Source organism: Xenopus tropicalis, chromosome 4 (genome assembly GCF_000004195.4).
Source record: "Xenopus tropicalis strain Nigerian chromosome 4, UCB_Xtro_10.0, whole genome shotgun sequence".
Taxonomy (NCBI): Eukaryota; Metazoa; Chordata; class Amphibia; order Anura; family Pipidae; genus Xenopus; species Xenopus tropicalis.
The window spans coordinates 58,644,849-58,659,190 of NC_030680.2; the positions used below are offsets into that span (position 1 = coordinate 58,644,849).

Genomic DNA, 14,342 nt, shown 5'->3' on the forward strand with positions numbered 1-14,342 from the left:
CTTATTAGGTATAGGTTACTTATTAGAAAATAAACTAATTGGTGGTGAACTATTCAGCGGGTGCAGTTTCTAAGGGTGCTTTATTGCTAGGATTGGCACCTTTGCCGGAAACTAAACCCAAACAAAGAGGGTGGGGCTGATGGCATTGGGGTTGGGACGGTGATGCTGGAGGTGGGGATGATGACGTCAATCCTTTAATTAAATGCAGGGGATCTATTATATAAAATACAGCAATGCTAATTAAGAAAACAATTACAATTTTTTCATTGACTTGCTTTTTCTTTTTCTAATAAGAAATTTCCTGTACATGATGATAAAAAGCCATGTTGCTCCATGGTATCTATCTATCTATTTTTTTTTCATTTATTGGCCGGATTATGGTTCAGACACAAGATGGAACAGACAGTTGAGACCCGAACAAGCCTAAATAAAACCGAACTGTATGGGTCAAAACCGAAGAGGTAGCAGCCCTACTAGCGACACACTTGAAATCATTATACAGCATTATAGTTTGCTGCATTTTATACACCTTTATAAATACAGCCTTTTCCCTCCAGTGTAGTTCTGCTGCTTCCCTTTCTCTCCCTCCAAGAAATTTACATTTTTATAAAAGTCTTCTAGAAGCTGTTGGCATTTATTCTAAATTTAGCACCAGTGGTGCACCATGCAGTAAAGCTCCCTTGGCATAAAATACAGACAAGCCCCATGTCTTCAAATGTACAGCCCTACTTGCAGGCCTGTGGCTCGGAGATTGTGAGAAGCCTCAAGCCTGCAACAGCACTTTGGAGGAAACTCTTGCTATAAGCCAGGCAGGAGTCTCAGCGCTTTGCTGAAGCAGGGTTTCCACCTAGTGGTTAACAAAGGGAATTGCACACATACAAACAAGTGCCCACTTTCTATGATTGGAAAAAGGTGTTTTCAAAAGAGTCAGTTCTGGTCTGATACATCTTATCGCACACACACATGCTTCATAACAGTTATTGGAACAACCCTGCAAAGGTTATTACAGCATTAACCCTTCCTCTAACTTCCTGTGCACCATATGAGCAAACATTCTATTCTGCACACATTAAAAAACCTTGTGTTCAAGGGTTGATCTGATAGAATACAAAGTATGGATGTGTATACAAATTTTTGCCCCACATGAGCACACACCTCAAAGGGAACAACGGTGTGGAGTCCTTAGTGCAACTGGCAAATAAGCAGAGGATTTTTACCATCATGACATCCTTATTGCATGCCAGAAGCCACTGTGCTGCACTTCAGATTCTGGTGTGCGAATGGGAAGTCCTGCTGTGGCTACTGAATTAACCCAAAAAACCCAATCTCTGCCATAAAATGACTTGCAGGTTTTCTACTTGGTTGTGATATGCACAATAAACACACCATTATTTCATTTTGAAGTGGGGACACTGAGTCCATGGGAACATGGCACGATCATTTGGGATCCAGCTGGTGATAGCAACAAGACCAGACAGGAAGATTTACACATTGTGCACTTGCAAGCTATACAGGCAGTGCTTGTTATTATATTTAGACAAAGCAAATTTCTGCTGGGAACCAAACAAAACCACAACTTTGCTGGTTAGTAAGCGATACCGCTTCTGCAAGTCCTGAATCCATTGAATTTTTAATTAGCATATGTTTATATATTATAAATATATATATATAAAAAAAAAAGCGTTACCTTCTTGCCTACTGAGGTGGTGAGAAGTGGACGAGGCTTTTCAGAGCATTCATCCTAAGGCCTGGGGCCTCATTGTAATCTTTACCTGCCACTGGAGCAACACACAAGGCTTCAGCTGCCAAATTTGCAGCTGGGCAGTGACTTGTGGGAACCAAGCCACTGTTTGTTTCACTGCCCCACCTGCAGGCAGCTGAATCAAGTTAATCACTTGTTGCTACTGGTTACTGGGAGGGCGCAAAGTTGCTCAGTGTTGGTAAATGAACCCAAATGAATTAAACAGAACAGCAAATTTAACAGAGAGCAAGTTACCAAAGTGCCAACCTTGTCCTGGATTCTGCTATGGCTCAGTCTCCTCTGAATTTGTAGGATGCACAGTACAGCTCTCCTCCCATACAGTCAAGAAATAGAAAACCAGAATTTTGGAATGAAGAGGCAAATAAAACAATTGTTGGGAAAAACATAGCGAAGAACCCCTCCTCCAAAAAAAAAAAAAAGAAAAATAACCCATTTCACACTTTGCCCCTTCTCAGATTTTAAGAGAGATCTGCATAGGCTGCAAAATGAAGATTTTTAGCAGTTTGTTCAGGAAAAACTGACACTCAATCCTTGCGTCAGTCAATTATAGTTTTTTGAATACACAAATTAGGTAGAACAGATTTGGCCAAATACAACACAGAGAACTTGTGAAGGAGAATAATGGTTTCCTTGTACATCCCTACACCTCATTTTTTGTTTTTTTCTATTGCCTTTGTCCTTTCTTAGGATTCCGTTTTTCACTTCTCATTGCCCCTTTCTTGCCGTGTCAGAGTAGGTTACATGTCCCCATAAGAGCGGTTGCTATGCACTGCTGCACCCTTTTGTGTGAATTGCTGAAAATCCACCTCTGACCACAAACTGCCTTATTGGCTCCTGTTGGAGTAAATCTCCTTGATAAACAGCAGCAGTGTGTAACCTAGTGGTGTATGGTCAGTTTTCAGATTTAGCATTAGCTAACAGTATAGCTGCTACATAATGGGACAACACATGTTGTTTTAAATATGCTTTAACTCCTTTCCTTTTAAACTGATTTTTTAATGAAGATCAACTGACACTTTACTGAATAGAATATAAAACATACAGTTAAATATAATATATCCTTTAACTTCATTGAAAAGTGGGCCAAACCAAAATGGTGCAATTCTTGCATTGTGATTAATGTTTAAATATAGCATCCCAGGCACTGCATTGTGTAGCTCTAGTTGCAAACTCTTGCTGTGGGATAGAGGGCCTAAATGGGCCATAGAATAGAAATGATATAAGCTAGAGAGAAAGAGCTGCATCACTCACAGAAGTGCAGCACACAATGCACATCATTGTTGAATTAGGGAAGTGAAATAAAATGCAACCTTTAATAGTAATATCTAAACTATGGACACTAAAGGAGTCATGTCCGATGGGGCTGATATAGTAGAACACCCTCAGCTGGGCCTCACTCTGCAGGCTAAATTGAAAAGTCCAGTTCCAGTAAGTCAGACTGTAAAAACACCTATTAACCAGAAAGGGTTTTTTTGATGAATAAAGTAGTACACAGAGAAGTGGAAAAACAGTGAAACCAAAATTAACCAGGCAATCCCTTGGAGCCAATATTAGTTGCTATGCTAGCCTGGCCCGTTTGCCCCCCAACCTGGGCCCGGTTCTACAGGATAATTCCGGTTCAAGCTTTATATATCTAAGAACCGCAGGGTTGAAATCAAATCATGCCTCTACAAAAGAGTTGTGCATGATTAAAATAAATCCAAAAGTAAAAATAAAAATCCCCAAGCACAGGGAATAGGCCCCTGGGTCTAGGCACACTTTTAAAGAAAAGGATTGTGTTACAGAAGGCAGGAGGGTCTGTGATCAGATTTTATACAATGTGGGTCTGATCTATACCAACAGCCCGCAAACTCACAAACACCATTCTTATTCATCACAATGACCATATTCCTTTATATCAGTCACTTTGAAAATAGATTTGCAATAGGGCAGGGGCCTCAGTGTGAGGCATTTGGACTTTTCTCTGCATAAATTACCTGCGTGTTTTTTCCCCTATGGCACATTTTAAATGCATGAGAAAAAGCATATACTACGGGAAAAACCGTTTTGTTTAATTTATTTATGAACATTATCTCTGAGGATCGACAGCATTTCTGTGCTTCTCTGTACATGCAACTGTAGAAAATAACAATTTGTTTAAATTCACTTTTATTGTGATTTATCCTGCAGGAGGTTGTATACAGCTGAATGACTGAGCTGCAAAGGGCAGAGCTGTGCAGAGGCAGCACCAGTGCTGCCAAACAATATTTACACAAATGTGGAAAAATTGGGGAAAAAAATGTACACTGTTACATTAACCAACAACGCAATCTGGCTGCTGTATTACTCCACACACTACCGAAGTGAACCATTACAAATAGGGTGTGGATCAACCTGCTAGATCAGTATTTACATATATTTACATAGTCTCATAAAATCATTACAGGAGGAAAATGTACAATCGGTCAAGACATGAATCCACATACCACAAGTGTAGAGAAAAGAAAGTCCAGTTTCCGCTAACCACGCATGAATCTAATGGCTAGCAGAACTCTCAAGCAGTATTTAAAAAAAAACAAAAAAAAATTTGGGGTGGAAAGTATTCAGGATTTTTCATGATGCCATTTTATACAGATAATGTACCATGTTTTTTAACTCACCATTAAATACAATGAGGGTGACCTGAGAGTGCCTGTGCTAGCACTTGTGCAGCGATTCTTGCCTATACGCTACACTGTTGGGTTTTCAATGGAGATTCACCGGACTAGTGCCAGCACAGATACTATGGGGTGTTTTGATGCCACGTGTTTAGGCGAATAAAAAGCACAGCTGCCAAAACATCACAAAACCTTGAAGAACAATAAAACTTGAAGAAAAAAAAAAAATACACAAAGAAAAAAACTTTTTCAAGAGTGGACAGCAAAAAAAAAACAGAAAAATGTACAGAAATGTTTATGGAAATTCTGTAGGCCTAAGGCTTGTGGAAACTGACTGATGCACTGCTATAAGCAAGCACAAGAGGGCACCCACCCTGCAACACAAACACAGGCCCTCACTAGTTTGGAAGCTGCTACAGATGTGAATATGTGAGAAGGATGGAATGGAAGAGTCTGATCAATGTGGGAGCTCAGTTGTTAGTTGGTAAAAAAAAAAAAAAAAAACAACCCCACAAAGCATTCACTCAAAGAGGTAGAAGAGGAGAAGGTAATGGCGCTGCTGGGAATGTAAGGTTCATCACTGGCAGGAAATGGCGCAGATTTGCAGACCAAAACAGCAGGTTACAAACTTGGGAGCCTTTACCAAGTAGAATCTAAAAGCTGTATTGTTATTCAAAACATTTTGCTTGGTTAAAACAATCCTAATTGAGAAGCAGAATCCCATTTTACCTGGAAACACTTTTTTAGACACCCTACAATCTGAATGAAATGAAACCTACGACGGAGCAATACACTTGTATCATTTCTTCCCAGGCATCATAAAAGATAGGTGTTTTATTTGTATTGGGCTTAGGCACAGTATTCCTATCCGTAATGGTCAGAGCTAGGGTTCTTCCTGTGGATGCCAGAGGGACCATTTGCACACAAGTGAAACAGAGCGAGTGCAGCAGTACTCATAGTACCCTAAGTGAGGATATATCTATCAGGATGCCAGCTAACAATGGAGTAAGGGCCAACTGCAAGTTACACAAAATGATTAGCATGCTGTAAGCGGTGACTCTTTCTGCACGATGAAAACAAACCAATCCCTGGGTAATATTCTCATTTTCAGTCTAATTTTCTGTTTAAACCCACTGACTGGAACATTTTGGAATGATTTGCAGGTCATTCATTCCTATCTGTGGGTTCACACATAACTGAAAATCCAACCAAATCTGACGCAGAACCGTAACCTAGTGCAAAATCTGACTAGGTGATCCTTCTGCAGCTGAGCATCTAGCCCTTCCCTAACTCATCTCAGAATGTAACCACGTAACATCCCTGAAGTCTGTCTGCTTTAGCACTTACATACCTGCTGCCTTCATGTATGCAATAGTTACTCAACCAGTAGGCATCAGGTTAAGTCTGGGTACTACAGTTCTGGAATGTAATGAATAGGGGATGCCAGGACTAACTGGACTAAAGTGCTGTTTATTATATAATTACATTTAGTATTAAACTTAAAAAAGCACTACAGGAAATGGATATTTCCAATGTGGCTTGCAAGAATGGAATAGGACTTAAGCAGCCATCCAAACAGTAACCTGGCATTTTGTTTAAACCAATAACAAGTCACACTCTTAGGCGAACGCCACATGAGCTGTTCTCTCCATTGTCATATATAAAATCTGTTCCTCTGCCTTTCACCTCCTGTACACTGAGGCATGGGATCTGCTTGTCAGCACATACACAGCACATTTTGGCATGGAAACGCTAACGTATGCACACACTCTGACAGGCTGATCCTGTACATAAACATACAGGGGACGGCAGGGAGTATATACACCAGCAGACAAAATGGCCCATGTGCAATAAGCATTATGCCAGTTTTCTGCTGGATAGACTTTTTGTTTGCATGGCTGCTTAAGACCTGTGTGTTTGTAGCAATACAAAACCCATTTAATGCTGCTGAATTGTTTGGTGTAAGCCTAATGTATGAGGCAGTTACTCGGCTTGAGAGACCAAGAAAGAAAGAAAAAAAGATAGTAACCAATAGATTCTGTTGTATAGGCTTAGAAGATTGACAGTTAGGCACAGCACTTTAAACTGCAGTTCTGTTGACTAAACTTTATTCCCCAAAATTTAAATGACTTTGCTTAAGGTTAGATATCTGAATTACTTATATGTTGCAGCTAAATACCAGGCTCAAACAAATATATATTTTTAAAAATAATGCTCATGTTGAACTATGTAGCACATACACGCGGTACAAAGCTGCCGAGCTCTCCAAAGTGTCTCTTTTCCAGCTCTATGATGAGAAACCTTTTGCACTGAAGCAAAGTTCAGCAGTTATGGGAACTAGGAACTGGAACTCACCCCCACAGATCCAACAAAACTGTGGAACTTGTGCCCAAAAACTGCCCCCTTTCTGCCCAAGTCTGTGTTTGTCCCAGGGGTAAGAATTCTTTGGCAGGGACACTGCAACACAACAAACCTAATGGAAGAAATGCCTATAAAAACCTGAACATAACCACACGCTCTATGGCCCAACTAATGCTTGGCTCTCAAAATTTCTCAGCGAGTGGGAAAGTGCTGCCTAGGGTGAACTATATATATTACAACATTTTTAAATTTATTTATTTCTTTACACAAAACTGAAAGTGATGTTACAGTACATAAGTTATTTACAACTGTGCAGTAATGTGTTTGCAAAATAATTTATCTAGAAGGCAGCAAAAGTACATTGGATAATGTGTATAAAAACTGTACATCATTTACCAGATTTTTTCCTTTTTCTATATATATTTTTTACATATAGGAGTATTGGCTCTGTAGTGTTTCAAGTTATGTTCTCTAAATTGAGAAACAAAATGCCCAAGATTAAAAGGGGAACATAAAAATAACCAAGTGACAAAACTAACCAGGTTATTATAAACGGAGCTGCACATTCCACTTCCTTGCTCTGCAGCATAGGGGAGAGACAGCAGTGACCTATATATATATATATTTATATATAGGACATGTAAAGGAGAAACATAAGATGGATTTTAAACAAACCACCACTGATTTTAAATACGTGAGGTCTATAGATGTTTAGGCTGACCTGAGATCGTCAGCATTTCATCCTGTGTAAAAATGTTTATAATGAGAAAACAAAATGCCAACGGGGGGTAGGTCCGTAGTAATTCTCAGATCCCTCGATCTGCAGCTGAAAATAATCAAAATTAAAGTCACAATAAAAAAAAGAAACGGAAGCTGCATCTCCTTCCCACAAATGAAACTAAGTTCTCTGCATGTCCATCGCCAGTATTCTGAGCACTGGTGGCTATTCTGTAGATGCAGACACATGTACAGATAAATGCACACATGGAATGTCCTTGATCCCTTGCTCTCTTCCTTCTATCAGTATTCGTGACCTACGTGCTTCCTTCCTATGGTGGCAAGACCATGCCTGCTTTTAGAGGGGGTGCTGGGATTAAGCTGTGAAAAAAGTGCAATTCTATATTGTTTCCATTCTTGTGACCCAAGATGCTTCCTCCTCTTAAGCAGCGGATTCATAAGCAAGCAATAAGATGCAAGAGAAATCTGAGCTCTCCTCAGCCAAAGGGGCCGGCCCTTACCATTTATAGGCTAAAAAAAAAAAATACACAAAACAAATAAAGACTGGTCATCCGCCTTGTCATGCCGGCAAGAGCACAAAGTCATCAATAACGTCCACCATTGGCACATAGAAAGAGGGAACCTCATTAACACACAGAGATTTATGACCAGTTGGATCCAGCTCTTGCACCTTTAATTGCCACTCCATCCTTTGCACTGCGTTCAAGGCTGCAGCTTCGTGCTGCTGTCGCATTAATACACAAGTCTGCGAGAGAGAGAGAGAGAGAGGTCATGTTTCTAAAGTATTCTGAACACAAATTAGTATACTAACAGCTTACTTCTATAAGTATTGTGTGAGTTTATAATACAGAACGATCAACCAGTTTCATATAGTGAATTTACAAGCCTGTTTACAGCTTAGGAACTGCATAAACCACACTAATATGGCCTAATTGTTAACTTGAAAAAAAAAAACTGTATTAATAGGTATGAAAAGTAGAGGTCTGCCTTTTGTGTATCATTTTCATTTAATATTATCAGGCATAGTAATTAGTCATTTTAAAGGGGTAGTTTACCTTGAAATTAACTTTTAGTATTAGATGTTATAAATTGGCCAATTATTAGCAACCCTTAAATTTGTCTTTTTTGTTAATATAATTTTTTTTTTAATTATTTGGCTTCCTCTCTGACGGTTTCAAGCTTCCAAATAGCAGTCACTAAACCCTGCAGCCCATAAACTATTGTTCTGAAACACTTCAATTTTATTGCAATTCTTATTTTTTATTAGTTATGCTTCTATTCAAGCCCTCTCCCTACTGATATTCCTCCAGTCTCTCATTCAAACCTCTGTCTGGTTTCTAAGCTAACTTAGACCCTAACAATCAGATGACTATTGAAATTACAAACTGAAGAGTTGCTGGACAAAAAGTTAAATAAATTCACAAACAGTAAAACACGAAAAGTAAAAAATGAAAACATTGTCTCAGAATAAAACCTCTTTACATCATGCTGAAAGCTAATTTAAAAGGTTAACAAACCTCTTTACTGCCTTTGACCTCAAGGCCTGACTGCCTAAGAGACAAGTGCTATTTAGGCAAGGCTGACAATTAAAACTTGAGCCAGTAATACCTTTATGGAAAGTTGTTCACTGTTCACCTCATTTTTGGAAGCAATTTGCCAATTACTTTCTAGTAAGAAAAGCCACTGCAAATGATTAGTTACAAAAGAAGCCGTACAGGTGTTTACTCAAGGATACTCCAATTGTATGCTTTGCATTTCCTATTTATAACAAAAAGAACTGGGCAATAAATCCATCTAACCTACCAATAGATACACCATTTTCTTGCGTGCCATAATGATTAGTATTGAGAAAATCTATGACTCCTCAAGCTGCACTACAGTTAATATATTAGGATGCATACAGGCAGCTGCGGTTTCAAATCCTTATTGTCATCCTAAAACAGCTGTTATTCTAAGATTAGTGATGGGGACATTAAAGAAGCAATGAAAGGCCCTGTCTGTTACTTAACTGCTCACTTACTGTTGCACATTTATAATTGGCTCTGCTTTACATTAAATGAAAAAGTTATTTGTCCTTTAGTGATTATAACCCTTACAGTTGAGTTACAGTGCACTAAAAGGTGTTGTAACCTAGAAGCCAACAACAATATATCATCCCTGCACTTCTGTACCCCTTCCCAAATCATCTCATGTAACAGTAAATGGAAACATTTCAGGGTAACATTGTGTCCTTTAAACTAGATATGCTTATGTTTGGAAAATTAGTATCTCCTAGAGCCCCTACTGAAAGCATTCACCTTCATCCTGTCATACTTGTCATCAACATCTTGCAGCCAGGAAAGGAACTGACGAGCATTGAAGCGATCTCGGACTGACTTATTTTCATCTCCCTGCAAAAAAAACAAAAAAAAACAGAAAAAAAAGAAAGTTCGGATGTTAAAGCATTCTATTACTCTACACAAAAGGTATAAAAATACATTGCATAGAACAGTTATCTACAACAAAGATAAAAAAAACCCTTTTCCTAAAAACATACTTAATGGCAGATACTACTAAAAAAAAAAATAATGTCTGTGCTCACAAATATTTACATATATATTAATATGAAATAGGTCACTTATTATTATATAAATTAACTTTTTGTTAAGTATTCATTATGAAGGTAGTTTTAATATGACCAAATACATTACAATATTATATGTACCTATGTGATAAGGATAATACGACCTGCTGAAAAAAGTATATAAAACTTGCAGTATACAAACATTTGTCTAGCTAAAACTATATGTGTAGTAGCTCATGCATTCTCAAGCAAAAACTACCAGAAATATTGATGCCATAATCGTCTTGTGGACAATAAAGCATTGGTCTAAAAATATTGGATAATAACCAGCATAGTTAGAAAATTTCAAATAACTAGATAACTAGAACATTTAGCTGAGGATCCTGTAAAAGTCCCTATTTTCTGCCTGACACAGTTATCAATGCACCCCATGTGACAAGTGTAAAAGTTTCAGTTTGACCTAAAATTTTGCTACCATTAGTGACTTAGATCACAGACATAGTAGCAAAACCATTCCCAAACTTTAATCTGATTAAAGGAAAAAAATATACCCCCCTAACAATGTAGGTTACTATAAAAATATACTGCAACAAGCTCATGAAAAACCCTGCTTCATCTAAATAAAAATATACTTTTTTAGTAGTATGTGCTATTGGGTATAGTTTTCTTTTGTAAACAAAGAATACAACTTCTCAGCAAAACATTAAAGGAAGCACAGGACTGAAAAAACAAGATTATGATGCCACTTGTGTTGCCCATCTCTTGTATGACTGAACCTGCCTCCTAAGATATGATATATGTATCTTACAAAGTCTTGATGGTAAAATAAGACGTTTAACATATCTATTTTAGAAAAGTATGCTAGCCCAAAATGAACTCAGGGCTATGATGCCAACCAGAGTACTTTAATCATTAGTCATCCTAATCACTTGTGGGTATCTAACTGGCAAAAGTTATACACATCTGGTGGTACCCCTGGAAAAAACAAAAGTAGTATAGCCAACTGGTACAGTAGTACAGATGGCGAGAGTAGCAGGAGGACATATCCAAATTGGATATAATGTTCCCTGCTAAAGTCGTAAGCATAAAGTGTGAACGCAAAAACCTTAATTTGTCACCAGTAAACTTCTGGAAATTTCTCAAAGCAAAGGACAGAAAGTGAGAAGATTACGGGTAAGGACCTTGGCCCAGCTGTGCTTAACAACTTAGGTTAATACATATTGGTGCCCAAGGCAAGTATTTTGTTTACAATGCCTGCACCTGCTCACTACCTCCCCCCATGCCTACTGCTAGTTCTGGTCCTGGTTAGTGATGAGCGAATCTGTCCCGTTTCGCTCCGCCGAAAAATTTGCGCGCAGCGAAAATAAATTTGCCGCCCGCGACTATTCTTTTTTTCCGCCAATGGCGAAATGTGGAGATTCAACGCGAATCCATGCCTCGCAAAGCATTTCGCCCATCACTAGTCCTGGTGTTAAAATCACAAAACTGTTTTTAGAAACCTAAGGATGTGCTAAGGAGAAACTGACCTGATTTTCCAAAGGCATGTTATACACTTCTGAGTCCAGCAACATCGTGCAGGCACTGAAAGGCACAGCCTGGTTGGCAATCGTCCTGGCAGCTCTGCAGTGAACTCGAAGGTTCTCTTGCTCACAGGACACTATGAGCTTTTCCTGTATGACCAAGACAAAAATTCAGTCATCAATTTATGTATAGACATTGTAGCAAATAACTATGTAGCAAATAACTATGTTCATCTACCTGAGAACATGAAATTTACAGCTGGGTTCCAATATAGCTGAACAATTGGCAACATTTTTTCCCTTGCAAATAATTCAAGATTTAATTTAGTCATTACTGCTTTATGCCTTCAATTATTAAACTTTTTTTTTTTTTAACTATTTTTTTTTTATTAATTTTGCACAGGTTTCGGTAGCAGTTCCTCTCAGCAGGCATATTTTTAAAGGTAAACTCTGGCTTCTGAACAAAAATTTATCAAAGAGTTCCACACAACACAGAAACCCCTAATATATCTATCACTGTAATATGTTCAAAAAGTATGAATAAATATTTTTATACACTGAAATGCAGTTCTTTTCTTTTTGCATAGTTTTAAATCCTGGAAGGGGAGGAGGGACTAAAATACTGATGTCACAAATTGTAACAACTTCTTCACAGGTTACAGATAGCAAGCAGAAACTACATAACCCACAACGCACGCACTGTGATGTTACTTTCCTTATTGACATCACGTGTACAGGGAATTGTAGGACACAGCCTGATTATAGCTGGCTACTGTTAATTTTTTTTTTGAGTCACAAAGTAGTCAGACAGAGCAGCAGGAGGACAGGAGGCTTGGCTTTCATTATACGAAAATGCTGCATATTTTTAAATTGATGTATATTACAAAGTTGCTTGAAATTATGTTTACTTTTTAAAAAGCTCAAGTTGTGTTTGGGCGTAGTTCCCCTTTAACAATGAAGCATTATCTAAGAATACAGTAGTCTGTAACATTATGACTGTATACTTATACAGTAGTTACTATCAAAGGCATTAATAAGAAAGAAAAGGAAAACTGAAATAAGCAATACAAACCAAAATACATTCATAAACATAAGATGTTGTCACCATGTCATTGCTTTTTCTAAGGGGAATTATTCATGAACTAAAATATACAACTAGCACTTTAATGCCCTTAGGATACCTATCCTATCTGTTGATCCAGTTTTGACCCCAACATCCAAAAATCAGCCCCAAGTGCATAGTGACAGGCTGCATTCCTGTCACTGCAATCAGACTCACATAAGAAATCATGCTGCCTGGGACAGTGGCACTGTCAGTCGGAATCACAAAGAAGTGGGGCAGCATGGTGGTGCAATAGTAAGCAGTGCTGGGGGTGCAGAGTTTGATACAAGCCAGTGACTCTGCAAGGAATTTGTATGTTTTTCCTGTGCTTTGTGTTGGTTTCCTCCAGATACTCAAAAGTTCAGGGTCAGAATGGGCCGCCGGGACACCGGGAAAAATCCCAGTGGGCCCCGGCGGCCCAAACCCGACCCTTACCAGCACTCCCCCTCCCGACTGCTCCTCCCCTGACGCGTCAAATTTGCGCGCTCAGGGGTGGATTTTGGGTGGGGGGGGGGAAGTTTGGGGACGCGCTCGGCTGGGGGCACCTGTAGGGCCCCTGGGACGGGAGCCCCTGTGGGCCCTTCACCCCCCAGTCCGACCCTGCTCAAGTTCCTCCCCACATTTCAAAAACTCATAGACCGGTTAATTGGCCCTAGTGGGTCTGAATGTAATTAGAACCTTCGATTATAAACCGGGAATGGGGACTGATGTGAATTATGTATAATGCGAGCAGGCCACACTTTATCACGGCACCCTGTCATAGGTTAAAAACCTGCAATTCAAATGAACAGGAAAGGACACATTTTGCAAAACCGAGCGAGATAGCAATTCATCGGAGTGAGACTACTTTTAGCAGTTGAACACATTAATTTCATATGGCCTTCAGTGCTTTGCACAGTTAAACTTGAATATTCTCCATAATTAAAATACATGCCGATTAACTAGCAAGGAAAGATCTCAAAATACAATTCTATATTTATAACAAAAAGAACATACACCCTTAAGTAGCTGGAACTCACCCGCTCAATGCTGTGTTGTAAGCGAAGCTTCCCTCTCACAGCTTCCTGTTGCCTAAACAGCTCCTTGAGAGGCTCACACAAAGATGGTGGAGGTGCAATCTAAAAACAAAAATCGTATTAGTAATGCATTGTTTATATATTTACAAATCATGTTATACATAAGCCCTCGACCACTATCAAATTTCTCTGTGCATCACAGCAATAGGTAATTAACAGGTAATGATTAACACTGTGAAAACTTACTAATCAATTTAGCAAGCCCCTTTTTATTTTACATACTCCAGAGGCTGCATTTACTTTCTTCCAAAAAAATGCAATTTCAAAGATTATAATTATTTAAATAAAGCAAGACAACCCATGAAAATAAAGAAATTCTTGGACATAATTACTCCTAAGTTGTCATTAATTTACCCAAGCCAATCATTCTGAAACACTGAAAGCGCACAGAGGTATTTAAATACTCAATTTTAACTAAACAAAGTTTTCACTAAACAATAAAACAAAATAAAAAAGCTAAAAGAAATAATTTTACATGAAGAGTATCTGTTACAGATCTTGCATGTGAAGATTCTTAGAAACTGACCAAAATAAAAAAAAAATCCTTTTAGACTGCAGTAGTCATTCAATCATGAAAAATACAC

At 38.6% G+C, this 14,342-nt stretch overlaps 1 protein-coding gene across 2 annotated transcripts in view; it reads right to left on the reverse strand.

Annotated features, from left to right (window-relative positions):
- Positions 1–3,893: 3,893 nt before the first annotated feature.
- Positions 3,894–14,342, reverse strand: part of ankrd11 (ankyrin repeat domain 11) — a 120,432-nt gene continuing 109,983 nt past the window's right edge. For both annotated transcript variants that reach the window (XM_004913581.4, XM_002933658.5), the window contains 4 exons: positions 13,702–13,800; positions 11,587–11,730; positions 9,795–9,887; positions 3,894–8,242 (listed from right to left, as the gene is read on the reverse strand). In XM_004913581.4, coding sequence (XP_004913638.1) covers positions 8,057–8,242; positions 9,795–9,887; positions 11,587–11,730; positions 13,702–13,800 — 522 coding nt within the window. In that variant the 3' untranslated portion in view covers positions 3,894–8,056. The remainder of the gene's footprint in view (positions 8,243–9,794; positions 9,888–11,586; positions 11,731–13,701; positions 13,801–14,342) is intronic.